Consider the following 25,257-nt stretch of genomic DNA (forward strand, 5'->3'; position numbering starts at 1 on the left):
AGGTGGCGTTAGCCTGATGAGGTGCCAGTAGGAACCTGGTTTGATTGGAAAAGGTTGGAGCTGCTGGGTTCACTGAGCTGAGCTCTAGGCTATCAACCACTCGGGATCTATAAAACGCAGAGGAAAGTAATTGTTCTTGGAAAGGGGCAGAGGATGCTGAGAAGATGAAGTGAAATAATAGATGAAAACACTTTGAAATGTAAGATGATTGATCCTAGAGATGCAAGGCAGCCTCCGCCAGCTAGACCAGACAAACGAGGGTCCGTTCACATGTAAACACAGTTGATGTGAGGGAACATCCTTAGTCTTTCAAAACTCCTGCTTCCCTCGACCTTTTAAAAAAGCAATTCTCATTCTGTAGGATGTTAAATATCATTATAAAGGTATCCAATTCCATCGGGTTTTATGGACTGTGATTTTGACCTATAGGCTGTCGGACTTGATTTCCAATAGTTGTCTCTATGTGCTGCAATGTTAATACGTTTTAGCAGAACTGGGGCTGTAGTAAGAATAGGTAAGTGATAAAAATCCTTCTTAACTACAATTCAAATCAATTATAAAATGTGATTCTTATTTTCATTCCTTCTACCATGACTGTTAAACCTGGATCGTGAACTGTTTTTTCACGGGAAGGGGGGTGCTTTGGGGGTTCAAATCATACTGCGATGGTCCACAGGGAAAAGCACTCTATATCACCCTTTTAAAAAAACATATATTTGGGGGATCAGATGAATTCTCTGGGCTTCAAATATGAGCCCAAGGTCACTGCTTTCTTGGAACTGCAAGGGGAGGCAAAGGAAAGATTCAGAGAAGACCTACATGACAAACTCCCAAATTCTCATCATGCCTTTTTTGACCCGTAAGAGATTTTGCTGGGCAGCTCATGTAGCTCTCAGAATATCCTGCAGCTTTCTCCAGCAGTATCACCGAGGGAGGAAAACCTACCAATTGGAGAACTGATCCTGGAAAGCACTGGGGCTGGTTGTTTAGGGATGACGTGTTATAGTTAGGGAACAAGCAGAAAAGTGACTGATTTAGCAGAGCAGCCTTGGGCATCCACAATTCAGACACCCTTGCTCAAAAGACAGCTGGCCGTGGGGCTCCACCAAGCCAGCGAGCTCTGTGTCTGTAGCTGAGACAAATCCATTTGTGCTGGACCTACACTTTCCAGGTTGCACAAAAGAAATTGTCCAACCCTCCCATTTCAGTTTCATGGAATGATGCTATTAAATAGAGCTTTGCTACTCCAAGTGTGGTCCATAGACCAGCAGCATCCACAGGGCCTGGAGCTGGTTAAAAATGCAGATTCAAGGCCTCCTAGGAAGGCAGGCAAATTGAGTAGAAATCTCTGGGGAAGCAGGGCTCAGGGGTCCTAAGAGGCCCTCTGGGGGATTCTCATGCACGCTCAAGTTCGAGAACCACTGTGATGGACGAACCAAGTCACCAGGTGCTTAAGTAAATGACACTTTTCTTGAGGGCTGGAACTTGAGAGCCCCAACTTCCTTTGAACAGAGGCCTGGAGGGAAAAGGAAGGACTGTACCCCAACTCCCTGCTTTCAGGACTTCTAGTGGAGCCATAGGCTCACCAGTAGAGGGATTTCGGGGTGGTGTTCCAGGTGTCCCTAAGCAGGTGAAAGGCAGAGTCCTCTGTCCTCTGTCAAGCTGTCCCCAAATCAGGCCCTGAAGGATTTTGCTGGAGCAAAATCTCACTCGATTCCACTAAAGAATCACCTGGGCTGTTAATGCTGCAGGTGGCAGGGCCCTGTGCCCAATCCCCTGATACACTGAGCTGGGAGCAGAGCCCTGGAACCTGCACTTGTAACAAGTCTGCAACTAATTCTGAGGCAGGTGGTTAATGGACTACGGTGTTTACAACTGTGCTCTGACACTTCACCAAACCACCTGGGGTCTTAAGAAAATGAAGATTCCAAGGCAAAGTTTGAGATGGAGCTCGAGACTGCATTTCTAACAAGCTTCCCGACACGCAGATGCTGCTAGTCGATGGATCAATGTCACTTTGAAGAGCAAGCATCTGTGTCTGACCTAGACTTCTAAAAACCTGCTTAAGCATCAACCGAGTTGGAAAGAACAAGAGGCAGGTGTCCAAGGAGAAAGGAAAATGTGCTATTTGATAATCAGGCTCTTTGTGTTCTCCACAAACACACATGCACACCTGACAGGGAACTGAATCAGAGCAGAGAGAAAACTGAATAGAAGAAGTCAGAGGAAAACAAAACAACTTTAATTGTGGGGCCAGAACTGCAGAAACAAGACATTGCATTGGCCACGAGAGAGCAAAAAAAAATCCTGAAGCATTTGGAACATCAACATCAGCTACCATGGAGATGAAGCGAGAGGAAAATATTCACAAATACATTTTGAGCTTCAGGCCACAGCAGACCCATCCGGTCACATTTAAACACCTGGCAAAGTGGTCAGTTTTCTGACCAAGGAACAGGCCCACATCTTCCAAGCTGAACTAAACCAACCTCCTTCCCTATAGATGAGGGATCTACAACTCACGGCTATTAAGGAACTTGTCCAAAATCTCACATTCTCTGGGGCTGAACCAGAGCTAGTGGTTTCTGCACTTGAATTCAGTGGAGAACTCCTTTAGTGAAAATGCTAGTTCACAAACTAGGTGGCCCATCAGTTAATTAGGACTTTAAAAAAATTTTATTTGCAGAAATTCAAATAAGGTATGGGGGTGAAGCTCAGGAATCTGCATTTTATGGGATTCTGATGTAGCAGGTGGAGAAGGATAAGTCACCAGTGGCTCAGGGCAGCTTTCTTTTTGCTGTCCATGGATAGGCGATTTCAAATATTTGGAGAGAGAACCAGAAAATTAAGAGGTTTTCTTCCTTTCTTCCAGTGTGGGATTGTTTTGGAGTACGGCTCAAGTGGGCTGGGGCCAGGGTTCTGAATCTGGTATTTTGTATACACAGCACAAAGGAGAAAAAAAGAACTGCTGCTAGAGGTAACATATAGGTTTCAGATATTTTGGGGGCTGTGTCCCTGTGTCACTGTGTTGGGTAGGATTCTGAGGGTGTATCTAGTTTCGTGGGGAAGACTGCTGTTACCGATGAATGGTGTCTGTCACTGGTTCTTTCATCAATGAGGTGGGATGGCCTGCAGGTCAAGCACAGGGTTTTACCAGCAAAGGAAAAGCTTGCAGGTTTTCTTTGGGTGTGTGATAGTCCAGCCAGGAAAGAATTGTAGCTGAATGATGTTGATATGTGTGTGAGTCTCAAGGACAATGGAAATAGGAAGCAAAAACTTCCTTCCACAATAGAATTCAGTATCTCAGTATTTCACTTTCATTCAGTTATCTCAGTGGTTTGGGATCAATATCATGGCATCCAGGGAAGGTTGTTATCCTGTTTTCTTTTGTATTCATGCACTATTAATGAACTTTTAACAGCTAAATTTCTCACTTTTAAACCAGAAAGGGCTGTATTATGGTACAATCTTTTTTGATTATGTGTTCAATGTGGATTTCGTTTTCATGCTCAGTTTGGCTCTCTGTAGAATTGAGGCTGAAGACTGAAAAAAACAAGCTGTGGTTAAGGGTCACGAGCCACAAAAATGTGACCATTCACAGGCAGTTGCCTTGTGGGATGCTCTGGTTGTCTTAATTCGATGCTTGGAAGGTTGTGATGCTTTTGTTTAGGTGTGCGGGATGGAGTTGGTTAAACAGATGAGTTTTGAAGCCGTACTAGCCAGCTTTGAACCCCTGCCACATTTTAGCTGCATGACCTTGGGGAAGTAACTTACCCTCTTTGGGATTCAGTTTCATCATTTGTAAAATAGGGATAATAGTAATAATATTTACTCTTAGGAGCACCTGGCTTTGTGGTGAGGGTTACATGAGCTTATGCTTGGAACGTTGCTCAGCACATAATACACATTCAATAAATATTAGCTGTCATTATGTTTGTGGTAGTGGTGGCTCTTGATACCTCTCTGGCTGCATGGCAGAGTCCAGTGTAGCGGGTATGACTATCAAGAATGGAAGTAGAGTTTTTCATTTTGTCTAATTTATATAGAAACATTTCTTGAAGAAAATAAATGTGCTAGATTTGGATATATTTCTCCAAAAAGGAAATGACTGATTGTCTAGGAACTAGAGTGCCTGAAAAAAAGGTGCTAAGGCGTTGTAGAGCCCAATTACAAATGGACAGGCCGAGATGAGGAAAGTCACATGCAAATCAGAGCTGTCACAGCAAATGAAGTAGTAAATACAGTACCTAAAGAGGTTCCCCCTTTAGTTAGAAAAGAAATAGTGAAACAGAATCAATTCTTGTCTATTCAGTTGGCTCTCAGAAGTGGTAGAAAAACTATACGCCAAATGATTACATTGTTCACTGGATGATTGTTTCCTAATGAAACAGAGTCATGAGCTGGTAAATGTAGTATGGATTTCCTGAGGGCACACTAGAAATACAGATAGCTATAATTTGGTGACTTCAAAATAAGGTCTTTCTCCACATATACATTAACAAATGATCACATTGAATTACTTTGAAATTCCTCAAGCTAAAATTTGGTCACTACCTAACTGGTTCTTTAAGGTTTAGTAAATCCTTTAAGAATCAGTGAATTGAAGCATGTGTTGCAAATTAGTTGGACAAAGGGAATCAGTGACCTGGGAAAGATTTTTGATAGGAAGGAGGATAAAAAAGGATCTAAGGAACTTGTGAGCCAAATTAGGATAGGTGTTGTAGGCTTTTAGTTGAGAAAACTGGCTTAGGTGGTTGAATGAAACAAAGGACTTCCCAAATGCTCTTTTGAGCAGTGATGGTCACTACTACATAGTCTTCAGACATTAATTCCAGGGACCAGAATTTTAGTTTCTTGAATTTTGATTCAGTAATAGATGAGAATCTTTCACGTTGAGGCTCTTTAGATTGAATAACTATATGATAAACTAACATCCTCGTGTCTGATGTAGATGTGTCTTACTCTGATCCTCTGTCATAAAATGAGTATAAGAGTTAAGTCAAAATTACCTATTCTTTGTAGAGCTCAGCAAAAAGTGCAGGCTATTTTGAAATAGGAAAATATTTACAAATACTAACGAACAGGGGAAACCAACGAAAACAGGAAGGAGGGAGAATTTGGTGGTCTCAGTTCTGTGTAAGTTCAAAGTGGCAGAATAGAATTTATTTAATTTATTTAGCTTTCTCTACACCAGCTCCAGTGTGTACAGAACTGGCTATTTTAGGGTGGTAAAACTGACTATAAATCTGCACACAATAGAAGAAGCAAACGAAGGAGGATTATAGAAGTGGTCCCCTGAAATAGACACACCTGTTATACAAGGAAATGGGTTTCACTGCATTGTAAAAAGAGGAGTCCTTAATTTAAATCCTACCATGGCATGAAAATAGATTCCACAAGTCCAAGGGATCTTTTTAATGTTAACGAGATTTAAATGAATGAATTCCATTATATACACATGAACACATGCCACTTAATATATAGCATAATTCAGGAACACCATTAGTAACATCAAATAATCTTATATCTGATGAACAATGACTAAACATGCCCTGTTTGGGGAAAATACTCCCTATTGAATGTGCTGAATACTTACGAATCCACGTGGTTCTCAAATGAAAGCAGAATTGGAAAAGGTGAAGTCTTAAATGCACACTCAGCAATGGCTTCTATCACTTCCTAAAAATGAGAATACCTATATTCAATAAGCCAGAATTTTAATGTGTATAGTTTTTTCTTTTGGGTTCCACCCTTTAATATCACTGTCTTTTTCATTCATAGAATTTTATCAAATGGCTAAAATGGCTAGAAGCGGTTTGCAGGCTGCTGGATTATAAATTTTCTTACTCTTGATTTAGGAAGATAAAAGAAAGAAAACTGGATTTGGGTGGAGGGGGAGTCATAACTGTGAGGGTGAATGGTTCTCCTCTTTGGTAATTATATCTACTTTTTTTTTAATAATAAAAATATCAGATCACATTATAAAAATTTTGGACAAGAGAAGGCAACATTTTTAACCCATAAATTCACCCTTTGAATCAAACCACTGCTGACATTTGGTTATATTTATTTCTAGTTTGTTTTTCGTATATCTGTATAACTTAGTTTTAATTACAGTAAATACTCTATTTGTATTTTTAAACATCGTTAAGAGATATAATTCACCCATTTAAAGTGTACAGCTAAATGGTTTTTAATATTCACAGCGTTGTGCAACCATCACCCCAGTCTAAGTTAGGACATTTTTATCACCCCCCCAAAAGCCATGTCCCCATTAACAGTCACTCCCCATTTCACCAACCCCACCCCACAGACTCAGACCTAAGCAACCATTAATCTACTTTGTGTCTCCATAGATTTGCTTACTCCTAACATTTCAAATAAATGGAATCATACAATATGTGGCCTTTTATGCCTGGCATCTTTCATTGAGCCTGCTTTCAGGGTTCATCCATGCTGTAACATGTGTCAGTACTTCATTCCTCAATCTGTATTTAGAAAAAATGTATAGGTCATAGTTTTAGTATCTGTATAAAATTCTAGGGAGTGGCAGTATCATAACTGATTTAACCATTACCCAATTGTTGGACAGACATATTTTAAGAGCTTTCATTCAAATAATTCTCCAAAGAACCTCTTTATTTTTTTCCCTGATACTTTGAATTATTTTCAGGGAATGAATTCTTAGAAGGGGAATTATTAAATTAAGGAATAGGAATATTTTTACAGTCTCCTGTGTTTCTCCAAATTACTTTTCATCTTAGATCGCCTAGAGTAATATATGAAGGACCAGATTTCAATGAATATTCACCAGCTTTGGGCATTTGTTTTCCTTATTGAACTGGTATTAAAGGATGATCTCATTTATTTTTAATTATATCAATGCCAATACTCCTGTGGCTTCATATCCTTTTTTTTTTTTTTTTTTTTTTAGTTACGTTTATTCTTTACATCTTCTCCTCTCAAGTAGGAATTTTCACTCTGATCCCTTATACCTGAGGCTTTTCCATTATCTTCTCTACCTTCCTTAAACAATTCATAGTTTGCTTTCTATCCATGCCAGAAAGCTATTTCTCCAGCCCCAGGGTATAAATAAGGCTTTCTAATTCTGTACTACATTTGCATATATCCTCTAAGAAGGATTTGCCTGCATGGAGCAAAAGAATCACTCACTGTTTCTTAAAAGTGAATCCACAGATTGCCTTTCATACATTATGATAGTTGATACCATCAAAAATAAGTACACTATAACTAGTAAGCAATGCCCAGATTTTAAACTCTTTATTTGATTTTTTTGAGTACAGGTTTTGGAGTCCAACAGGCTTGTGTTTGAATCCTTCTTCTTATCCTTACAAGCTGTGTGACCTTGAGAAAAATAACTTAATGCCTATGTGCACTTGGCTTGCTGGCCTGTAAAGTACGAGTGATAAGCCTCATTCCACAAGCCTGTTGCAAGAACCCAGCAATCCCTCTACTGGGCATATACCCTGAGAAAACCATAATTCAAAAAGAGTCATGTCCCAAAATGCTCATTGCAGCTCTATTTACAATAGCCCGGAGATGGAAACAACCTAAGTGTCCATCATCGGATGAATGGATAAAGAAGATGTGGCACATATATACAATGCAATATTACTCAGCCATAAAAAGAAACGAAATTGAGCTATTTGTAATGAGGTAGATGGACCTAGAGTCTGTCATACAGAGTGAAGTAAGTCAGAAAGAGAAAGACAAATACCGTATACTAACACATATATATGGAATTTAAGAAAAAAAAAGAAAAAACTGTCATGAAGAACCTGGGGGTAAGACGGGAATGGAGATGTGGACCTGCTGGGGAATGGACTTGGGGATATGGGGAGGAGGAGGGGTAAGCTGTGACAGGGCGGGAGGGTGGCACGGACATATATACACTACCAAGCATGGAATGGATAGCTAGTGGGAAGCAGCTGCATAGCACAGGGAGATCAGCTCGGTGCTTTGTGACCACCTAGAGGAGTGGGATGGGGGGGTGGGGGGGAGGGAGACGCAAGAGGGAAGAGATATGGGAACATATGTATATGTATAACTGATTCACTTTGTTGTGAAGCAGAAACTGGCACACCATTGTAAAGCAATTATACTCCAATAAAGATGTAAAAAAAAAGGAATGCAGCGAGAGGAGGTAAAGGACACAGCTCGTGATGGGCAGATATTCTCAAAACAACTAAGGTTACTCAGCTTGCTGGTGCCCCCCCTCCCCATTCACCCTAAACCCAACTAATACAAACAAGAGCTGCCATTAAATGAGCATTTGCATTCTAGATACAGATCTTATCTCCCGCTATAAACATTCCTTAAGGAAAATATTATCTGTCATCTCACAGATTATAAAATGGAAACTCAGAGATATTAACCAATTTGCCCAAGGTCACAGAGAGGAGAGTCCAGGAAACCCCAGGAAAGTTTGTCTGACTCTAGAGTTTATTCTCTTAAGCATTTCAGTAACTCTCATGCAGCTAATGACCTTAACCAACTAAGATCAAAGCCCTCAAAAGAATTGCACAGCACTATTCACAGTAGCCAAAACATGGAAACAACCTAAATGTCCATCAACAGATGAATGGATAAAGAAGGTGTGGTACATATATACAATGGGGTATTACTCAGCCATAAAAAAAGAACAAAATAATGCCATTTGCAGCAACATAGGATGCAACTAGAGATTATCATACTAAGTAAGTCAGAAAGAGAAAGACAAATACCATATGATATCACTTACATGTGGACTCTAAAATATGGCACAAATGAACCTACCTACAGAACAGAAACAGACTCACAGACATAGAGAACAGACTTGTGGTTGACAAGGGGGAGGTAGGTGGGGGAGGGATGGATTGGAGTTTGGGATTAGCAGATACAAACTATTATATATAGAGAATGGATAAACAATAAGGTCCTACTATATAGCACAAGGAACCGTACCCAATCTACTGAGATAAACCCTAATGGAAAAGAATATTAAAAAAATGTATATATGTATAAAACTGAGTCACTTTGCTGTACAGCAGAGATTGGCACAACATTTTACATCAATTCTACTTTGATAAAAAAAAAAGAATTGCAAATAGATATCTAAAGGAAGTGGGTAGTATGGGGAGAAAAGGGGGCTAGATTTTGTTTATTTCCTAAATTTGGCCCTGTTTTATTTGCTACTTGCAAAACACATGAGAGCCATTCTTGATTCCTCTTATTATAACATCTTTCAATTCATCTGTAATCCTGTCCAAAATATAATCAGAATATAACCACATAGCAGCACCTCCACCTCTACCATCCTGACCCAAAAACCCTCGCAGTAACTTCTGGGATAGATTCTGTCATCATTCCCACATATTCACTACCCTTCCTGTGAGATCTGTTGACCATAGGCATGGCCCTGTGTTTTGTTTTGGTTGCTGAAATGCATGTGAAAATGGCACACCATTCTTTTGAGCAGAGTCTTCAAGAGCCATCTTGGGTTCTGCCACCTTTCTTTCCCCACTGCTGTGAGCCTGGTGATATCACATATTGGGGCTGTTCTTTCTGTATGGATTGCAGACAATACTGATGGCAGCAACAGTCAACATCTAACCTGAGCAAGAAATAAACCTGTGTGGTTCTAAACCACTGAGATTCTGGAGTTTCTAGTTTTAGCAGCAAAACCTAGTGGAGGCTGACTAGTAAAGCTTTTAGCTGCTTCTATGTTTGCCTCCTGTACTGCCTACCACAGCCAGAGTGATTGCTCCTAAACATGAGTCAGATGATTTCTATTTCACTCCTTTGGAGTAAACTTTCAATGACCTCCAATTTCACAGAGTGAACTCCAAGTTCTTTATCAGATCCTGCACCTGCTATCTCACTAAATACTTCTTTTCCATTGCTCACACTGCTATAGTCCACTGACATTCTTGCTTTCCCTCCAATAGACCAAGCATTACTTCATCTCTTTGTTCATCTCTCATTTCTTTGTTTATCCTTGTTACTTCTTTCAGGAATACTCTTATCTGACAGCAAGGCTTAACTTCCTTAATTTTGAGGGGTGGTAATCTCTGCTTAAATTCCACATTACCAGGGTCTTCTCCCACCATCCTGCTGAAAATAGCATACCTCTAGCCCTTCTTTGCCTTCAATACTGATTAACGTTGTCTTAAAGGGATATTTCCACGTGCCATGTGGTATGTTTATTTTGGTCTATTTCTCCACACTAGAATGTAAGCTTTTTAAGGGTAAGCACTCAGTTTTCTCCATTGCTCTGCCCCTAGGATGTAGAAACTACTATGGAACATTCTAGATGCTCACTAAATATTTCCAAGTGAATAAATGGACTCTTAAAATCATTAATAGAAGAGAGACACAATCTGCCTACTTGTGTTCCCATTTATTTCTCTACTGACTCTTTCAGAGGACAGCACATTTTTCCCATAAAGGGCCAGGTAGTGAGTATTTTAGGCTTTGTGGGCTATATGGTTTCTGTGGCAAATATTCAACTCTGCCTTTGTAGCCCCAAAGTGGGCACAGATAATATGCAAACATGTGGATGTGCCCATGTTCCAACAAAACTGAATTTATGAAAGCAAGTGACAGGCTGAATGTGGGCTGCAGAAGATAGGTTGTCAGCCCCTGGACTGGTCTGATCATTGGCCTAAGCAAATCTTAAAATTTGACTGTAACCAAAGGTAAATGTAACTTTGTATTATAGAAATTTGAATGTTGATTCCATACTCAATAGCCCGGTTAACTTTAATAATTTCCTGGGCAAAATTTCCAATCAAGATCAAGGCTTAAATTTAAAAAAGTCTTTCAAATGATAGTGTAATTAGTCTTTGACAATTTTGGCTATATGCATACTGCTCCAGTTGCTGTTAATAATGAACGTTGATCATAGACCCGCCCCATCACCATTTGGGCCAGTGAGAGTCAGGCCTGAAGGTGAGTGAAAACCCAAGGGCCTATCTCTCTTTATCTTTAGCCAATGAAATGTCCATGTTTTTCTGGTCCTCCTCTTACAGACACCTGTAAAGAGTTTGTGCCCTTACCTGTCTTCCTAACTCTCTGGGTGGGGTTCTCTCTTCCCACAGGAGGGATGCTAGTGTGCCCTGAACTGCCACTGGGTTCTGGGGTTCCTAGAGTTTCTTGACTGATGTATCCTATTTCTTCCCTTTTCCTACCTCTGACATTGTACATGTTTGGTCTTGTGCACTTGACCAAGGACCCCATGTTTGCAATGAAGCCTCCAAGCTCACTGGTTACACTCTTCTCAGCTCCCACTGGGCCTCTTACCAAGGCTGGGCTGTGTTTTCATTTGTCACATGGTTTGGGCTTCTGACCTCTTCCTAGAGGTAAAGTGGATGCCAGGGGTTGTGTCTGGGTGTCACCCACATCCTCTACCATGGCAGCTTTACAAATGACTTCATTCAACTCCCTGCCCTCACCGTGACTTAACAACTCCTTGCATATATAATACCCTACCATTATATTTCTAGAAGGAAAGCTAAAGTGTGGCTTTAAAATTTTCAATTATAATATCAGTAGCTAACATTTATAGAGTACTCACTGCATGCCATGCATTGTTCTAAGCCATGCCTGTATATTAAGTAAGCTCACTGAATGCTTAGAACAACAGCATTCAGTGACCCTACTTAATATACAGACATGGCTTAGAACAAGAGGCTCGGCCTGTAAGGGAGCTTCTCCTGGCCTTGCAGCCAGTCAGTGCTGGTACTGGAACCCTGGCAGTCAGCTCTAGAGCTGCATTCTAAACTTCTATGGTCTCCTTTCTCTCTTTCCTTCCCAGCCTCTCCCTCCTCCCTCCCCCCATCTCTACCACAACTCTAGTCACCAGCTTAGGAAAGCTTTTGGAACCTTTAAAGAAAACATTTACTGAATTTCATCTAACCATTTTAGTTGGGAGCACCTGAAAACTCTGGAAGTTCCCTTTTGGTTTTTCATACCTTTCTAATACTTCGCAGAGAGCACCTGATCACTGAGGATGAGAAGGCTAGTCTAGGTTTTAAGTTTGGTTCTTTCACATCAGCTGTCCTTAGTGGACAATGGATTTGAAAGTACCTTACTGCTCGACTGCTTCTCATTAAGCCAAAATCATTTTTTCAGAGACCTCTAACACTGGATCCAATAATCTATAAACCATATGGCTCAGTTACTAACCTCCAGGGGAAAAACTGCCCTTGAAATGTTTTATCCTTGACAGACAACAGCAGGGTGTATTTGGATATCCATTTTATGTGAGCATGTATGTGGCAGTTAAATTGCATCCTAAATTATTACTCTCTCAGAGAATGACACTTCATTTTCAGAAATGCTCCGTTTAACCACATACTCAAATTTAATATATTTTAATTATGTATTTTATCACTTTACTCAGTTTTCCATCTTATGCAATTGCTGGTTACAAAGGAGCTGCCTGAGGGGTGAGAAAAAGGAGCAGCTTGGGGATGGAGAAGGTGAGTGGGGATCGGTGTGGGGCGGAGGAGACTGAGTGGGAGCAGAGAGTCTGCAGACCACGTGGCGAACTGCTATATATCATGAGCATCGGAAAAGCTCAGGCAATGAGGCAAAGAAAGTGAAGAGCCGATATATGGGATATATAATAAATAAATCCAGAGTGCAAAATAAAAAGTCTTCCATAAAGAGGCTGAATTACAGCATGCCTGCTTTCCCAGAACACAACTTTTTTTTTGGCCCAACAATAAACAGGCGGTAAATGCCAACAGGAACTTTTGCTTTTGGGGATTTATCATAGATCGCGTGGAAGCTTTCCAGATTACATAGACTCAGAGCAGATAAACTGTGTGACAAAAAAATGATGAACTTTTGCAATTGGTTTATGTTGCTGCTGCAATACACACTGTGGCTATAGAATATAGTCTAATTACACCGTGAAGATCAGGTCCAAATCTATGGGATAGCCCAAACTGGCAAACATTGGGAGAATCTTTTCACCGCCTATGGATATATGGAATTTCACAGCAAAAACGGAGAAAGACAAAATTCATCTATCTGATGAACAGAGGCAAGAAAGACTAAAAATGAAGGCTATACTATAATTTGTCTATTTTCCTGGGGATGGAAAAAGTCATTAAAAATTTATTGAGCACCTACTATATGCCAGATTCTTTTTAAAGTGCTTGGGACAGATCAGGGAACAAAACAAAGATCCCCGTCTTTTGTGGAGCTCAATGCTCTTATTGACGGAAGGACATAGACAATAAAGAAGGAACATGATAACTGAGTAAATTAAGCAGAGTGGTAGAAGGTGATAAGTGCCTCTTGGTAAATAGAAGGAATAAAGTGGTGGGGAGCCTATCAGGAGTGTGGGAGTGCTGGTCACAGTATTAAATATGTCCCAGGAGGCCTCCTTGAGAAGGTGGCATTTGAGAAATGCTTCGAGGAGGTAAGCGGTGAGCCATGCAGTTACCTGGTGGAAGAGTGTTTCAGGCAGAGGGGCAACCTTGCAAAGGCTGTGAGGCAGGACCTAACTATCATGGTCAGGGGACCGCACAGAGCCCAGCCGTGTGAGTGAGGGGGAAAGGGGTGATGAGGGGGAGAGAGATCACATGGAGCTTTGTCCCCGATTTCTCTTCGCATCCTTTCTTACAAAGTCATTTTACACAGTAGTTTCTGGAAAAGCAGACTGCCTGCTGATAATCAGGCAGAGAGGGCTGGGACTTGGGTGAGGCAAGTGAGGCGCAGAAGTGCAAAATTTAAAGAGACACTCAATCTCAGGTGCCAAGTCCACATTTATATGTCAGTGAGAATAAGCACCTCCTTAAATTTTGCATGAGAGATGCTTCACTTGCCTCACTCTAGTCCTAGTCCTGATGCAGAGAATTCCTGCTCTGTGTATTTGTCCACAAAACAGGCTGGCATTTCTAGGCCTCACACTCATCCCCACCCACCACCACCACCACCACACACGCACCCACATCTCTGCCAGAATTATCTATCCTGCAAATGCACAATAGCAGGAAGCGAAGCTGTACCAACTAACCACCAGGATGACGAGTTTCCTGCTCTTTTTTGGCTGCTCCCCCACCCCCAATTCCAGCAGGCAGAGAGAGGAAGCAGAATTCTGGGCTAGATTTAGTCTTTCAGTCCCTAAATCTGTCAGCAAGTTTGTGTATGTGGTGGGAAGTTGTGCTTCCGGAGCCCAGGAATAGATGCTCAATCGGCCCATGACTCTGGGATCACAGATGTGATTGAAGGACCACTTGTATGGTCGAGTGCACAGGAGGAGTCACTCTAAGCTGACTTGATGGCCAAGGCCAAGAAGCCAATGCTTCACACAAAATAAATATGCCTTAGAATGTGCTTGGAATGTGCTTTATCTCCCCCCCACACACACAGTCTCCCCTTCCCCCAAAGGAAATCAAAGAACCTCGAGGATTATAAATGTTTAAGAAAATATAATTGATCCTCACAGGGACTCTTGAGGGGATGGTGGGCGGGGGTGTGGGTGGCCCTCCTGGCAGCAGGTGTGTGCACAAGGCCATCAGTCCCCTAGCTCAGCAATGGCTCCATCAGGATGTGCTATCTCCCTTTCCAGGACCCTGTCCATCCATCAACAGACGGATGAGCACAAATTGTATCCACTCCACACAAGGGTCGTGTGTCCCCCACTTTTTTAAAAGAGCCCAACAGGTTAGGGCTGGTATCTTAGCTGACGAGGGACCATGGCAGGAGCTGGGAAGGTGGGGGACTATGGAAATGGAACAGAAACCCATTGATTTTCCATTAAAGAAAAACCAAATGACATTAAGAGTGCTCAACTTCAGAAGCAGATACAAAAATTTTGATCAGAATTAAGGTCAACCCCATATTAAACTTTGTTGTAAAATTTAATGAAGGGTGCTATTTTTCACTAATTGCTATGTAAGAGCCGAAGTTTCAGAAATCATGAAAAGTCAACTTCACAACATAGTAAATATACTTTAAGGTGCTAATATTCCTTCTGAACACATTTTTATTGCTGTCAAGTATAGTACCGTTGATCAGGAAATTCATTTGTCTAAACTGAAACCTGGCTGTCCCTTGAAAATCTTGCTTCTTTTTGCTGCCCTCTCAAAAGACAGATGTTTATTTTATCACATCCCAAGTGCTCCAGGGCTAAAAGCTGGATATTGGAAATTTTTTTGCTCCCAATGCTACTTCTGAAATATTACGTTTCAATCTTCTTATCTTAAAACCAAACCAAACCAAACCCAGTTTTCATGCAGCAGCCAAACCAGCTTTTACCACTTCTTCACTTCTGCCATCTACTGAATGTCCCCTCATTCAGCAAAGACTTTGGCAAGTGGCTCACTTTTTCTTCATCCAAAGCTTTGTCACCAGTCTTGGTGATGCTAACATCTAACTCATCCAATATTCTGTCCTCTCAGCACTCCGACCTCCCCATTTTCAATGGCCTTCTCCCCACTCCACCTTACCTACCACCCACTTGAGCTCTGTTTCCTTGGTTACTTAGGGTAAGAGTTAGTGACCCAGAGCCAGTTCTGCCCTGAGACCCAAGTAACCCAGGTAATGGGGCTCATGCCTTGGGACCCTATGCTCTAGAGTTATCCTCTGGCCCTTATTTTCTGATCCCTTCCAAAGAGATGAGAAGCCTGAGTCAGTCAAGAGAACATGTCCCCAAAAGCCCACATATCCTCTTTCTAGATCTCTCTAGAGTTACCTAGGACGCCAGATTTCCCCAGCCCAAATGACCCCAAGCTCCTGCGGACAGTTCTTTGCAGGGAATGTGAATAGAACCTGGATATTTGGGCTTGGGTGTCCATATGCATGAATGTTAGGCCCTTTATGGTATAGGATGGAACCTTGGGTGGAGAGAGAAGGGAGATGACCAAATATTCCCTCCTTCCTGATTAATAAGGGTAGCTGATGCTTCTTTATCAATTACCACTTTAGTCTTGCCTCCTAGATAGGATTTATCAAGATACCCAATCGTACGATTATTTCTGCTTACTGACAGCATCCAACCTATAGCAAAACCCTGTCTCCTTGAACCCTCACCCAAATCACCTAATACAGGCCAAATCCTGTAAATCCTCTTTAATACAATTTTACTGACAAACACAGTTCCCCATGACATGTGTACTCTCTTGTTGCATAAGCCAGTAGAGCCAACTTGGACCACTGGTGCATTCCTAGGGGTCTTTGACTGATAGGTATCAATGTGTCAAAAGCTCGTTATAATAGTCAATCTCCTATATTGGCTATTATATAATATTCCACAGAATGGAATAGTATGTAATAAGTAAATAGTGGTGATTAATATCATCATCATCAAGAAAGCAAAGAAGCTAGAGAAACATGCCATAATATTGTTGAATCTCCCAAAGAACATGGAATTCAAAAAGCACAACACAAAATAATGCATACTACAGCATGAATCCACTTATATCAAGTTAAAACAGTGGTGAAACTACAATGTTTACAGCTGCACATAAACTGGTACACATCTGAAGAAAAGCAAAATAGTGATCACTATAATGGTCGGGAAAGTGATCATCTCTGGAGGTAAGGAGGTCATTCTAATGGGAATAGGTACATGGGGTTTCTGGGGTGCCAGTAATTTTCTACTGCTTGCTTTAGGTGGTAAATACATGGGTGTACACTTTATATCCATGGGTTAAACTGTACAAATAAGTTGTATGTATTCTTTATGTATGTTATATTTCACAATGATAAAATGCAATAAAAAGAATGAGTGTTAAATAGACGAATTAATTGATATTTCCTTTAATAAGACAGTTTCTTTAGATTTTGGTTAGCAGTTTACCTGATGCCAGTTAATCATGGATGAATTGCTAAATTTTAGCCTCTGAAATTGCAAAGATGATTAATAGCCTATGGACTTAATTGGGACCACTGGGACTTTCTACCTTAGCAGGCTTTACCCAAAAAGGTGTCAGGTCTCCCCAGCTTCCTCTCTTAGCAATATTCATTCACTCTACCTTGAAGGATATCTCCGTGGTCATGGTGAACCCATGGGTGATGACTGGCTCCTCTTCTGCGGTCCGTCCCTTCCAGCAGTCCAACTCCACACAGCGACAACCAGACAGGAGCACTTGGCGATACATCTCGACAGAGGAGTTTCCAGCCAGCTGGCCAGCTGTAAAACGTCAATGAAATGAAGCTCAAACTCCCACAAAGCAAGGAAGACACTGGTGGCTTCCTAGAAAAGCTCGTCAATGATAGGAAAACAGAGTTCAAGACCTTGAGCAGCAGTCTTTCTTCTGCCTCAACATACCAGAAGGTAGTGGCACAATCCCAAATGGAATTGTGGCTCCCTAGCAGTGGTTTGGGGAAGAGAGAATAGAAGAAGGAGAGCATTGTAACAATAACAATAACTCATGTTTATTAACTGCTTACCATGTGCCAATTATAGTTCTTTGGACTTTACATATATTACTACATTTAATCTTCATAAAAATCTAGCTGGTATAACTACCTTTACTTTTTTTTTTCTTTTCTTTTAATATTTTTTTGCGGTACGCGGGCCTCTCACTGTTGTGGCCTCTCCCATTGCGGAGCACAGGCTCCGGACGCGCAGGCTCAGCGGCCATGGCTCACGGGCCTAGCCGCTCCGCGGCATGTGGGATCTTCCCGGGCCGAGGCATGAACCCGCGTCTCCTGCATCGGCAGGCGGACTCTCAACCACTGCGCCACGAGGGAAGCCCTACCTTTACTTTTAAATGCTTATTTTCTGATAAGGAAAATGGCATAGAGCATTTTATTTGCCCAAGTTTCCAAAGCTGGTAAGTGGAAGATCAGGATTATAACTTCAAAACTCAGTCTTTTAATTCTGACACTCCCTATGAAGGGGTATTGTTGACAGGCTATTCTATTATATAAGTCAAACCTTCTGTCATGTTTGTCCAAGACACAAATGCTTAGGATAGCTAAATATTCTCTTAGCAAAAGTGAAATAAATTTGTAGGAATAAATTTAAATTTGACAAGTGAAGTATAAAACTTATAATTACAAGACACTGTTAAAGAAATTAAACAAGACCTAAGTAAATGAAAAGATATCCCATGTTCATGGTGCAGAAGACTCAAAATTGTTAAGTTGGCACTACTCCTCAAATTGATTTACAAATTCAATTCCTATCAAAATCATATCTGGCTTTTTTTTTGTACAAATTGACAAGCTGATCCCAAAATTCATATGGAAATGTAAAGGACTCAGAATAGCCAAAATGATCTTAAAAAATAAGGAAAAAGTTGGAAGACTCACACTTCCCAGTTTCAAAACTTAGCTACAAAGCTCCAGTGATCAAGACAGTGTGGTCATATACATGGAATCTAAAAAAAAAAAGGTTCTGATGAACCTAGGGGCAGGATAGGAATAAAGACGCAGACATAAAGAATGGACTTGAGGACACAGGGAGGGGGAAGGGTAAACTGGGACGAAGTGAGAGAGTAGCACTGACATATATACACTACCAAATGTAAAACAGATAGCTAGTGGGAAGCAGTCGCATAGCACAGGGAGATCAGCTTGGTGCTTTGTGACCACCTAGAGGGGTAGGATGGGGAGGGTGGGAGGGAGGGAGGGAGACACAAGAGGGAGGAGATATGGGGATATATGTATATGTATAGCTGATTCACTTTGTTATAAAGCAGAAACTAACACATGATTGTAAAGCAATTATACTCCAATAAAGATGTTAAAAAAAAAAGTGTGGTAGTGGCATAAGATTAGACACATAGATCAATGGAATAGAATTGAGACCCCAGAAATAAACCCTCACATTTATTGACTTACAACAAGGGTGCCAAAACAATTCATTGCCGAAAATCATCTTTTCAAGAAATGGTGCTGGGACAACTGGATTGCTAAATGGAAAATAATGAAGTTGGATCCCTATCACATCATATTAAAAAAATAATAACTTGAAATCAATGAAGTTCCTAACTGTAAGAGCTAAAATTATAAAACTCTTAGAAGAGAATGTAGAGGTAAATCTTTGTGACTTAAATTAGGCAATGGTTTCATAGATATGACACCAAAAGCACAAGTAGCAAAGGAAGAAAATAGATAAAAGTTATCAAAATTAAAAACCTTTGGAAGCAGAACTGATATCCTCTAGTAAAGTGATAAGAATTGTAATAATCAAGGCACCCAAGAAATCTGAGGGCGGAAAGAGAAGCCAAGCTATTTCTGTTTCATTTAAGAAGTCGATGGAAGGTACTAATTTTTTGATAAGTTATTATTATTATTATTTTGGCTGCATCATGTGGCTTTCGGGATCTTAGTTCCCTGACCAGGGATTGAACCTGGGCCACGGCAGTGAAAGCCCTCAGTCCTGACCACTGCACAGCCAGGGAATTCCCTTGATAAATTATTTTTAAAAGATTAATAATAAATAAGTTTTGAGACAAGCCCAACATCAAACACACAAATGGAAGTTTTTGGTTTTCCATATTAAAGATTTTCTGTGACTTATACATTATAAGCTTCCATCATTTTTTTTAGCAGTCATTTAAAAGACGACATATTGATGAAAACTGTCAAAATGACTTTGAAATGGATAAGATCTGTCCATTGGAGACACACAGGACAAAGAAAATGGGATTAAACCTATTGGCTTAATTTTATTTTTATATGCATGTCACAACATCCGATATCAGCATAACAAAAGGGTGACATTTTTCAGTTCTATAGAGCCCTAGTAAATGCATTGAAAGGCTGATTAAGTAGGTTTGCATAATCACTTCTTTACTGGAAAAAATAGGACATTTTAAATACACAAGTGTTTGCAAAAGCAGAAATGCTGACAAAATAATCTAGAAAATTCCTGATGCTAGATAATAAATTTGCCATTTAAAATGCTTCAAAGTTTGTTGTAATAAAGGTCTTTGCTGCATAAAGGAAAAATGGAGAGTGGTGGTGAAGGGAAAAAGGTGATCATTTATATGTTATTCCTAAACTTAAAGGAGGGCTACTTTAGCTAAAGAAGTGAAGAATTCAAACAATTATCAGGTTAGTTCTTTAAAAATGCTAGCTCCTTCAGACCACTGCACAGCTATTCAAGAGTGGAGCAGATTTTCTTGTGTACTACCTAGGAAATTGTTTAAGTGTATTACTGACTACATCCAATAATGTGCAATTTCATTAATATTCTGTTAAGTGTTACTAACTTCTGAAAGGGAGTTGCCAGTAAAGAAGTTGCCAGTAAGCAAGTTGCTTCAATCTAATAATAGATTGAAGGTAGAAAAATACCTAACCCACACTAGAGTGTTCTGTCATAAAAGATTCAAGAAGTTTCCAGAAACATTTCTTTGGATTTGCTTGCAATATATATATAGAGAGAGAGAATAGAAGCAATTTGATGTACTTTTTGAATGTTGATCAGTTAATGTTTTGAAAGAGATGGTAAGGCATGGGGTTAGAGATGGAAATGATTCTGAAAAAAAAAAAGAATGGGGGAGGAGGGTGTATATGTGTTTGTGTGTGTGTGCATGTCTGCCTGTGTCGTGTTTATTGTCCAACATCTAAGCCCAAAAGAATTCCTCTAAGGTAAATTTGTTCATTATTAAAATGAATAATCTGTATTAGAAAAGAAAATCTTCCAAAGAAAGCATTAGAAAACACACATTTATCCATAACTGTCTTATTGCTTGGAATGCATATTAGGTTTTCTGTATGTTTTCCTTCATTTATGGAGATATTTTCCAAATATGTGAATTAATATTCGCCACTACTCTCTCCTTTTCTGCTTAAAGCCTCAAAGCTGGTTTATTTTTCTTCCCTAAAATTCCTAACTCCTCATTATTATATCCCATCCAACAATTATATTTCCATTTGATTAGATCCAATAAATAAAGCTTCTGGGGCCAGGGGATTGCCACAGGTTGGGATTAATGATATGTCATGAGTCCCTCAACCCTTGTTGTTTCTGAAACTAGTATCTGGCATCATCTCTGCCTGGCTGTGAACACCCTCTGGAGTTCATTACAAGCCTATGATTGAACTTTGGAGCTGAAGCTCCATCTCAGATTAATTCATAATACTGCCCCGAGTCAGAGCTCTGCAACTTCTCACTTGACTGCATTCATTTTGGGCAGCTGGCTTCATTCACTTGAGTTTGTCTCAGATTAGTCAAGTCGTCCATGGATGGAAGAGACCAGAAAATTGAAAATCATAATCCGTCTATTAACACAAGCTTCTGAGAAATTTCTCATCTTGTGGAATGTGATGATTAATTGCCTATATTTATATGTATCATTATTTATTGTCTTCTCTTCAATCTTTAGGGTAAGAAGTTTCCAGATTGTGAAACTTTTGTTAATTCAGTGGCTTTCTTCAATAAACACTGTCTCCTTCAATAAATGGATATGGGAACCATTTCTACTTGCTTTCAATGCTGTGAAACCAACAGCTACACTTGAGGGAACTATGCAAAATACAGAGGATGTGTTGTTCATCTTGACCGTCTCTAGGGCCATCAGTTTGATCTGATCTCTCTCTTCTACATTATCTGTCTGCTGCCCCAGTGAGACCATGAAGGTCTTTTTTTTTTTTTTTAATTGAAGTATAGTTGATTTACCATGTTGTGTTCATTTCTGCTGCACAGCAAAGTGATTCATTTATATATATACACACACACACACACACACACACACATTCTTTTTTATATTCTTTTCCATTATGGTTTATCACCCTGAACCTCTTTTGAACATAGATCCAATTGCCATGGGATGGCTTAGGCAAGTGGGAAAAGAACTTTAAGCATATGCCTTACTGATTACAGGAGCCTCATCACTAGGGTATATTCATATTCTCAAATATTCTCTGTGGGAGGTAAAATACTGGTTGCTTTGGATACAAAAATGACACAAGACATCTTCCTTACCTTACCATTTAGGTAAAGAGGCAAGTACAAACAAAGGAGAAGGCTCTTATGTGCCAGGGAGTTTACACCCTCACTGCACTATTACACTTCTGGCTGTCATTTCTTTCTCTTTTTCCTTGCAAACAGAATAATCTATTTAGGTTCTGATATGCTTCAGGGTCCCCTCTCCAGCCCTGGGATAAATCTTAATTCTTCTCAGCCAGTCACAGTGGTTCTGTGGTCCATGCTGGTACTTATTGTAGGGCATTGCTGTATGGTGTAACTCTGGGCTACATCTAATAGGGTGTAAAGGAAAGTCTGCTGGGTGAGTTGGGGAAAACCTCACTCATACAAAGGGCCACAAGATGCGGATGTTCCCTGGGCCACATGTGGAGCTTATTTCTTACGGAGGCAATGCTCAGGGTGCACAGTCATCTTGAAACAATAAGAGGATGGGACTTCCCTGGTGGTCCAGTGGGTAAAACTCCATGCTCCCAATGCAGGAGGCCCGGGTTTGATCCTTGGTTGGGGAACTAGATCCCACATGCATGCCGCAACTAAGAAGTCTGCATGCCGCAACTAAGAAGTCCTCATGCTGCTACTAAAAGATCCCACATGCCACAAGTAAAGATCCCACATGCTGCAACGAAGATCGTGCATACCTCAACTAAGACCCAGCACAGCCAAAATAAATACATAAATATATATTAAAAAAAAAAAAAAAGGAAAAGAAACCATAAGAGGAGCAAAAAGATAGAAAGCATCTGGGTCTCTGATGACATCAATGAATTCCTGATTTAATCAACACTCAACCACTCTGCTTCTGGACTTCTTGCTGTGTGAGGTAGTAAATTTCTTAATGTTTAAGCCATTAAGTAATAGTATCCTCTTATGCATAGCCCAAAATACCCTGGCTGTTTCAATTTACTTTCATTTTCACATGAAGAAATTAAGGCTTAGAAGACTTAATTTACTTAAAGGCAAATTGAAACTTGGTCTGTTTATTTGTTAAGCTCAACTTCTTTCCATTCTACCACCCAACTTTCATAGGTCTGTGTGTGCTTTAAACCAAAAATAAATTATAAAAAGTTGCATATGCTAAGGACTAAATGAGTAGGAGAGATGTAAAGGGAGGGAGTGACACTAAGCTTGGGTTGGTAGTGGATTGCCAAGGGAAAAACTATACCTTAAGGTATAGGAGAGGAATTGAATAATCAGATAGTTTAATTCATCAGAGGGATAACTAAAACCTCCAATCTAATGTTTTACTTCCCAAGCTGAATAAAAATGTTAATTATTCAGAGATATGTCACTTTGCTTTTCCTGAGTATACAGAGCCATCATCTCCCAAATGGTTTAGAGTATGGAAAGATTTATGAAGAGCTGAAAAAGTGTAATTGAAATGAATGCACACTGTTCAGTCCTGAGACAATCTTGTTTTGAGTCATAAGGGTAGATTCCTCAAGGAAAAACAATAACTTAAACCGTAATCACTACCTGATGTACTGCCAAGTCTATCCAAAACCCTAGAAAATGACCATCATAATTAAACATCAACTCATTCTGTGCATGTATTTCTCTCAGTGATTGGATTTTATTTTTCCTTCTGAGTGTCTTGATAGTCAACAAAGGGGCAATAATGAGCAGAGAAATAGACATAATAATAATAGCGCATTGTTAAATTGATTGGTTTTTATACTGTATGTTTAATCTTTATGGTCCCTTTGAATGCTCAAAAGAAAACATTCCAAATAATGAAGTTCTCCTTATTTGAATTTAGATTGGCATTTCTCAGGAATACTTGTTCTTAAAATGCTCCAAGAAAGTACCTAGTGTGGTCATGACTAGGGGAGGAGGGTTGATCATAACCTTAGCGTGAGTGAATCTGTAAGCTTTTTTCCCTATATTCGAAACATACTGCAGTAGATGCCAACCTTTGTTTGAATCTAGCGTTTTAAAAACTCATTTGAATAGGAAAACTTTTCTTTTTCCACCACATACCCCTTCCGTGAAATAATGTTTCTGTAGAAAATATTTCTGCTTGTTCTGGAACTGCTTGTAAAGTATAAAATCTAACTCATTTTCTAGGTATTGATTTTAACATTTAACTGGATTTTATCGGGTTATACCTTGGTTATAATTTTATTTTATAACATTCTTAATAGGCTTTGGGAAGTTTGAATTTCTATATTTTAGATGCTTACCCAAAGGTCTCTGAGAGATAAGAGTTCTGACTCTCTATAATTAAAACAAGGACACTAATAATATCATATGAAGTAAAACCAAATTTTACCTGTTAGAAGAGGATTTTAGGCAAAACCTCAAGAACCTATATTAGAATTTATATGTAATTTTTAAAATTAATTATATGGAATTCTCCTTAGTTCCCCTGCAGAGATTTTGACTGGTATTGGGACAAGGTAATATTGTAAGAATGGAGATTTACATAATGCAAACCCTGGCATGAAAATATATGTCTCAGAAACATGAGGAAGATAAGTTTAAAAAAAAACCTTAAAGATCAGAACATAGTCTAACATAGGTAACATAGCTTTAAAAATTGAATACTTAAAAAGATGTGAATACTTTTAAGTATTACTAGAAATACTTAAGAAATTTTAAAATACTACTAGAAATTTAAAAATTGGGGAGAGAGTTGGTTTAGTTGTACAGAAATTTGGAGACAGCTCTTTGAGTTCTTTCTTCAGCAAAAAGTAGAGTGGACCGTTCTCTTTTATAGTAGCTGAAAGCTCTACTTTCTGAAAACTATTGGCCATTAATATGGTAACACCCCAAACCCAACTGACACAATGGAGCCAAGTTCTCTACCATATTTGTGCTGGCCAAGTTAATCAGAGGGAGGGCAAATGAGTGACCCTGGAAGAAATTAATTGGACTAAAAGTCCTTAGTAAAATGCAGTTAAAAAACAAAAAGAACCGCTGAGAAAAATTGAACAGTATTTTGTAGTTCTATTGTTTGTGTTGATATTGAACAATTTTCTTGGAACTATTACTGTGTTGTCAGTAAAGCAAATGAGTGATTATGTATAATTTGCTAGGTATCAAGATTGATATAAAAAGCACAGCTATAGAATCAAGAATTTAAATTGGAAGATAGGAGTAGAAATCTTTATGTGAATTCTTAACAAGAAGAAAAATGTATCTTTTCTTGATTTGTTCACTGAAATGGTCCAGAAGCAACATTCCATAGCACAGGGTTCAAATTGCTGTTACCCATATGCATATTTTTTCACACTAAAAGGAACAAGGGATCATTGGGGGAAAAGTCTGATTCCATGCGTGGTGCAGAAAGATGAGACTGGAAGATCTTTATGTGCCAGAAAACAAGGACATTTTTCAAAGATCAATGGGTCATGTCA

General features: G+C 39.6%; 1 protein-coding gene across 1 annotated transcript in view; it reads right to left on the reverse strand.

The window, feature by feature from the left end:
- The window catches only part of PLCB1 (phospholipase C beta 1), a 681,896-nt gene that overhangs the window by 138,992 nt on the left and 517,647 nt on the right, over nt 1-25,257 (reverse strand). Inside the window, exons 11-12 of the mRNA XM_027118192.1 lie at nt 16,992-17,149; nt 5,597-5,679 (exon numbers count right to left, since the gene is read on the reverse strand). Of these exons, the coding sequence (XP_026973993.1) occupies nt 5,597-5,679; nt 16,992-17,149 (241 nt within the window). The remainder of the gene's footprint in view (nt 1-5,596; nt 5,680-16,991; nt 17,150-25,257) is intronic.

The sequence above is a fragment of the Aethalodelphis obliquidens genome, unplaced genomic scaffold (assembly GCF_003676395.1).
Source record: "Aethalodelphis obliquidens isolate GAN/ISIS:26980383/991018 unplaced genomic scaffold, ASM367639v1 scaffold18, whole genome shotgun sequence".
NCBI classification, from domain to species: domain Eukaryota; kingdom Metazoa; phylum Chordata; class Mammalia; order Artiodactyla; family Delphinidae; genus Aethalodelphis; species Aethalodelphis obliquidens.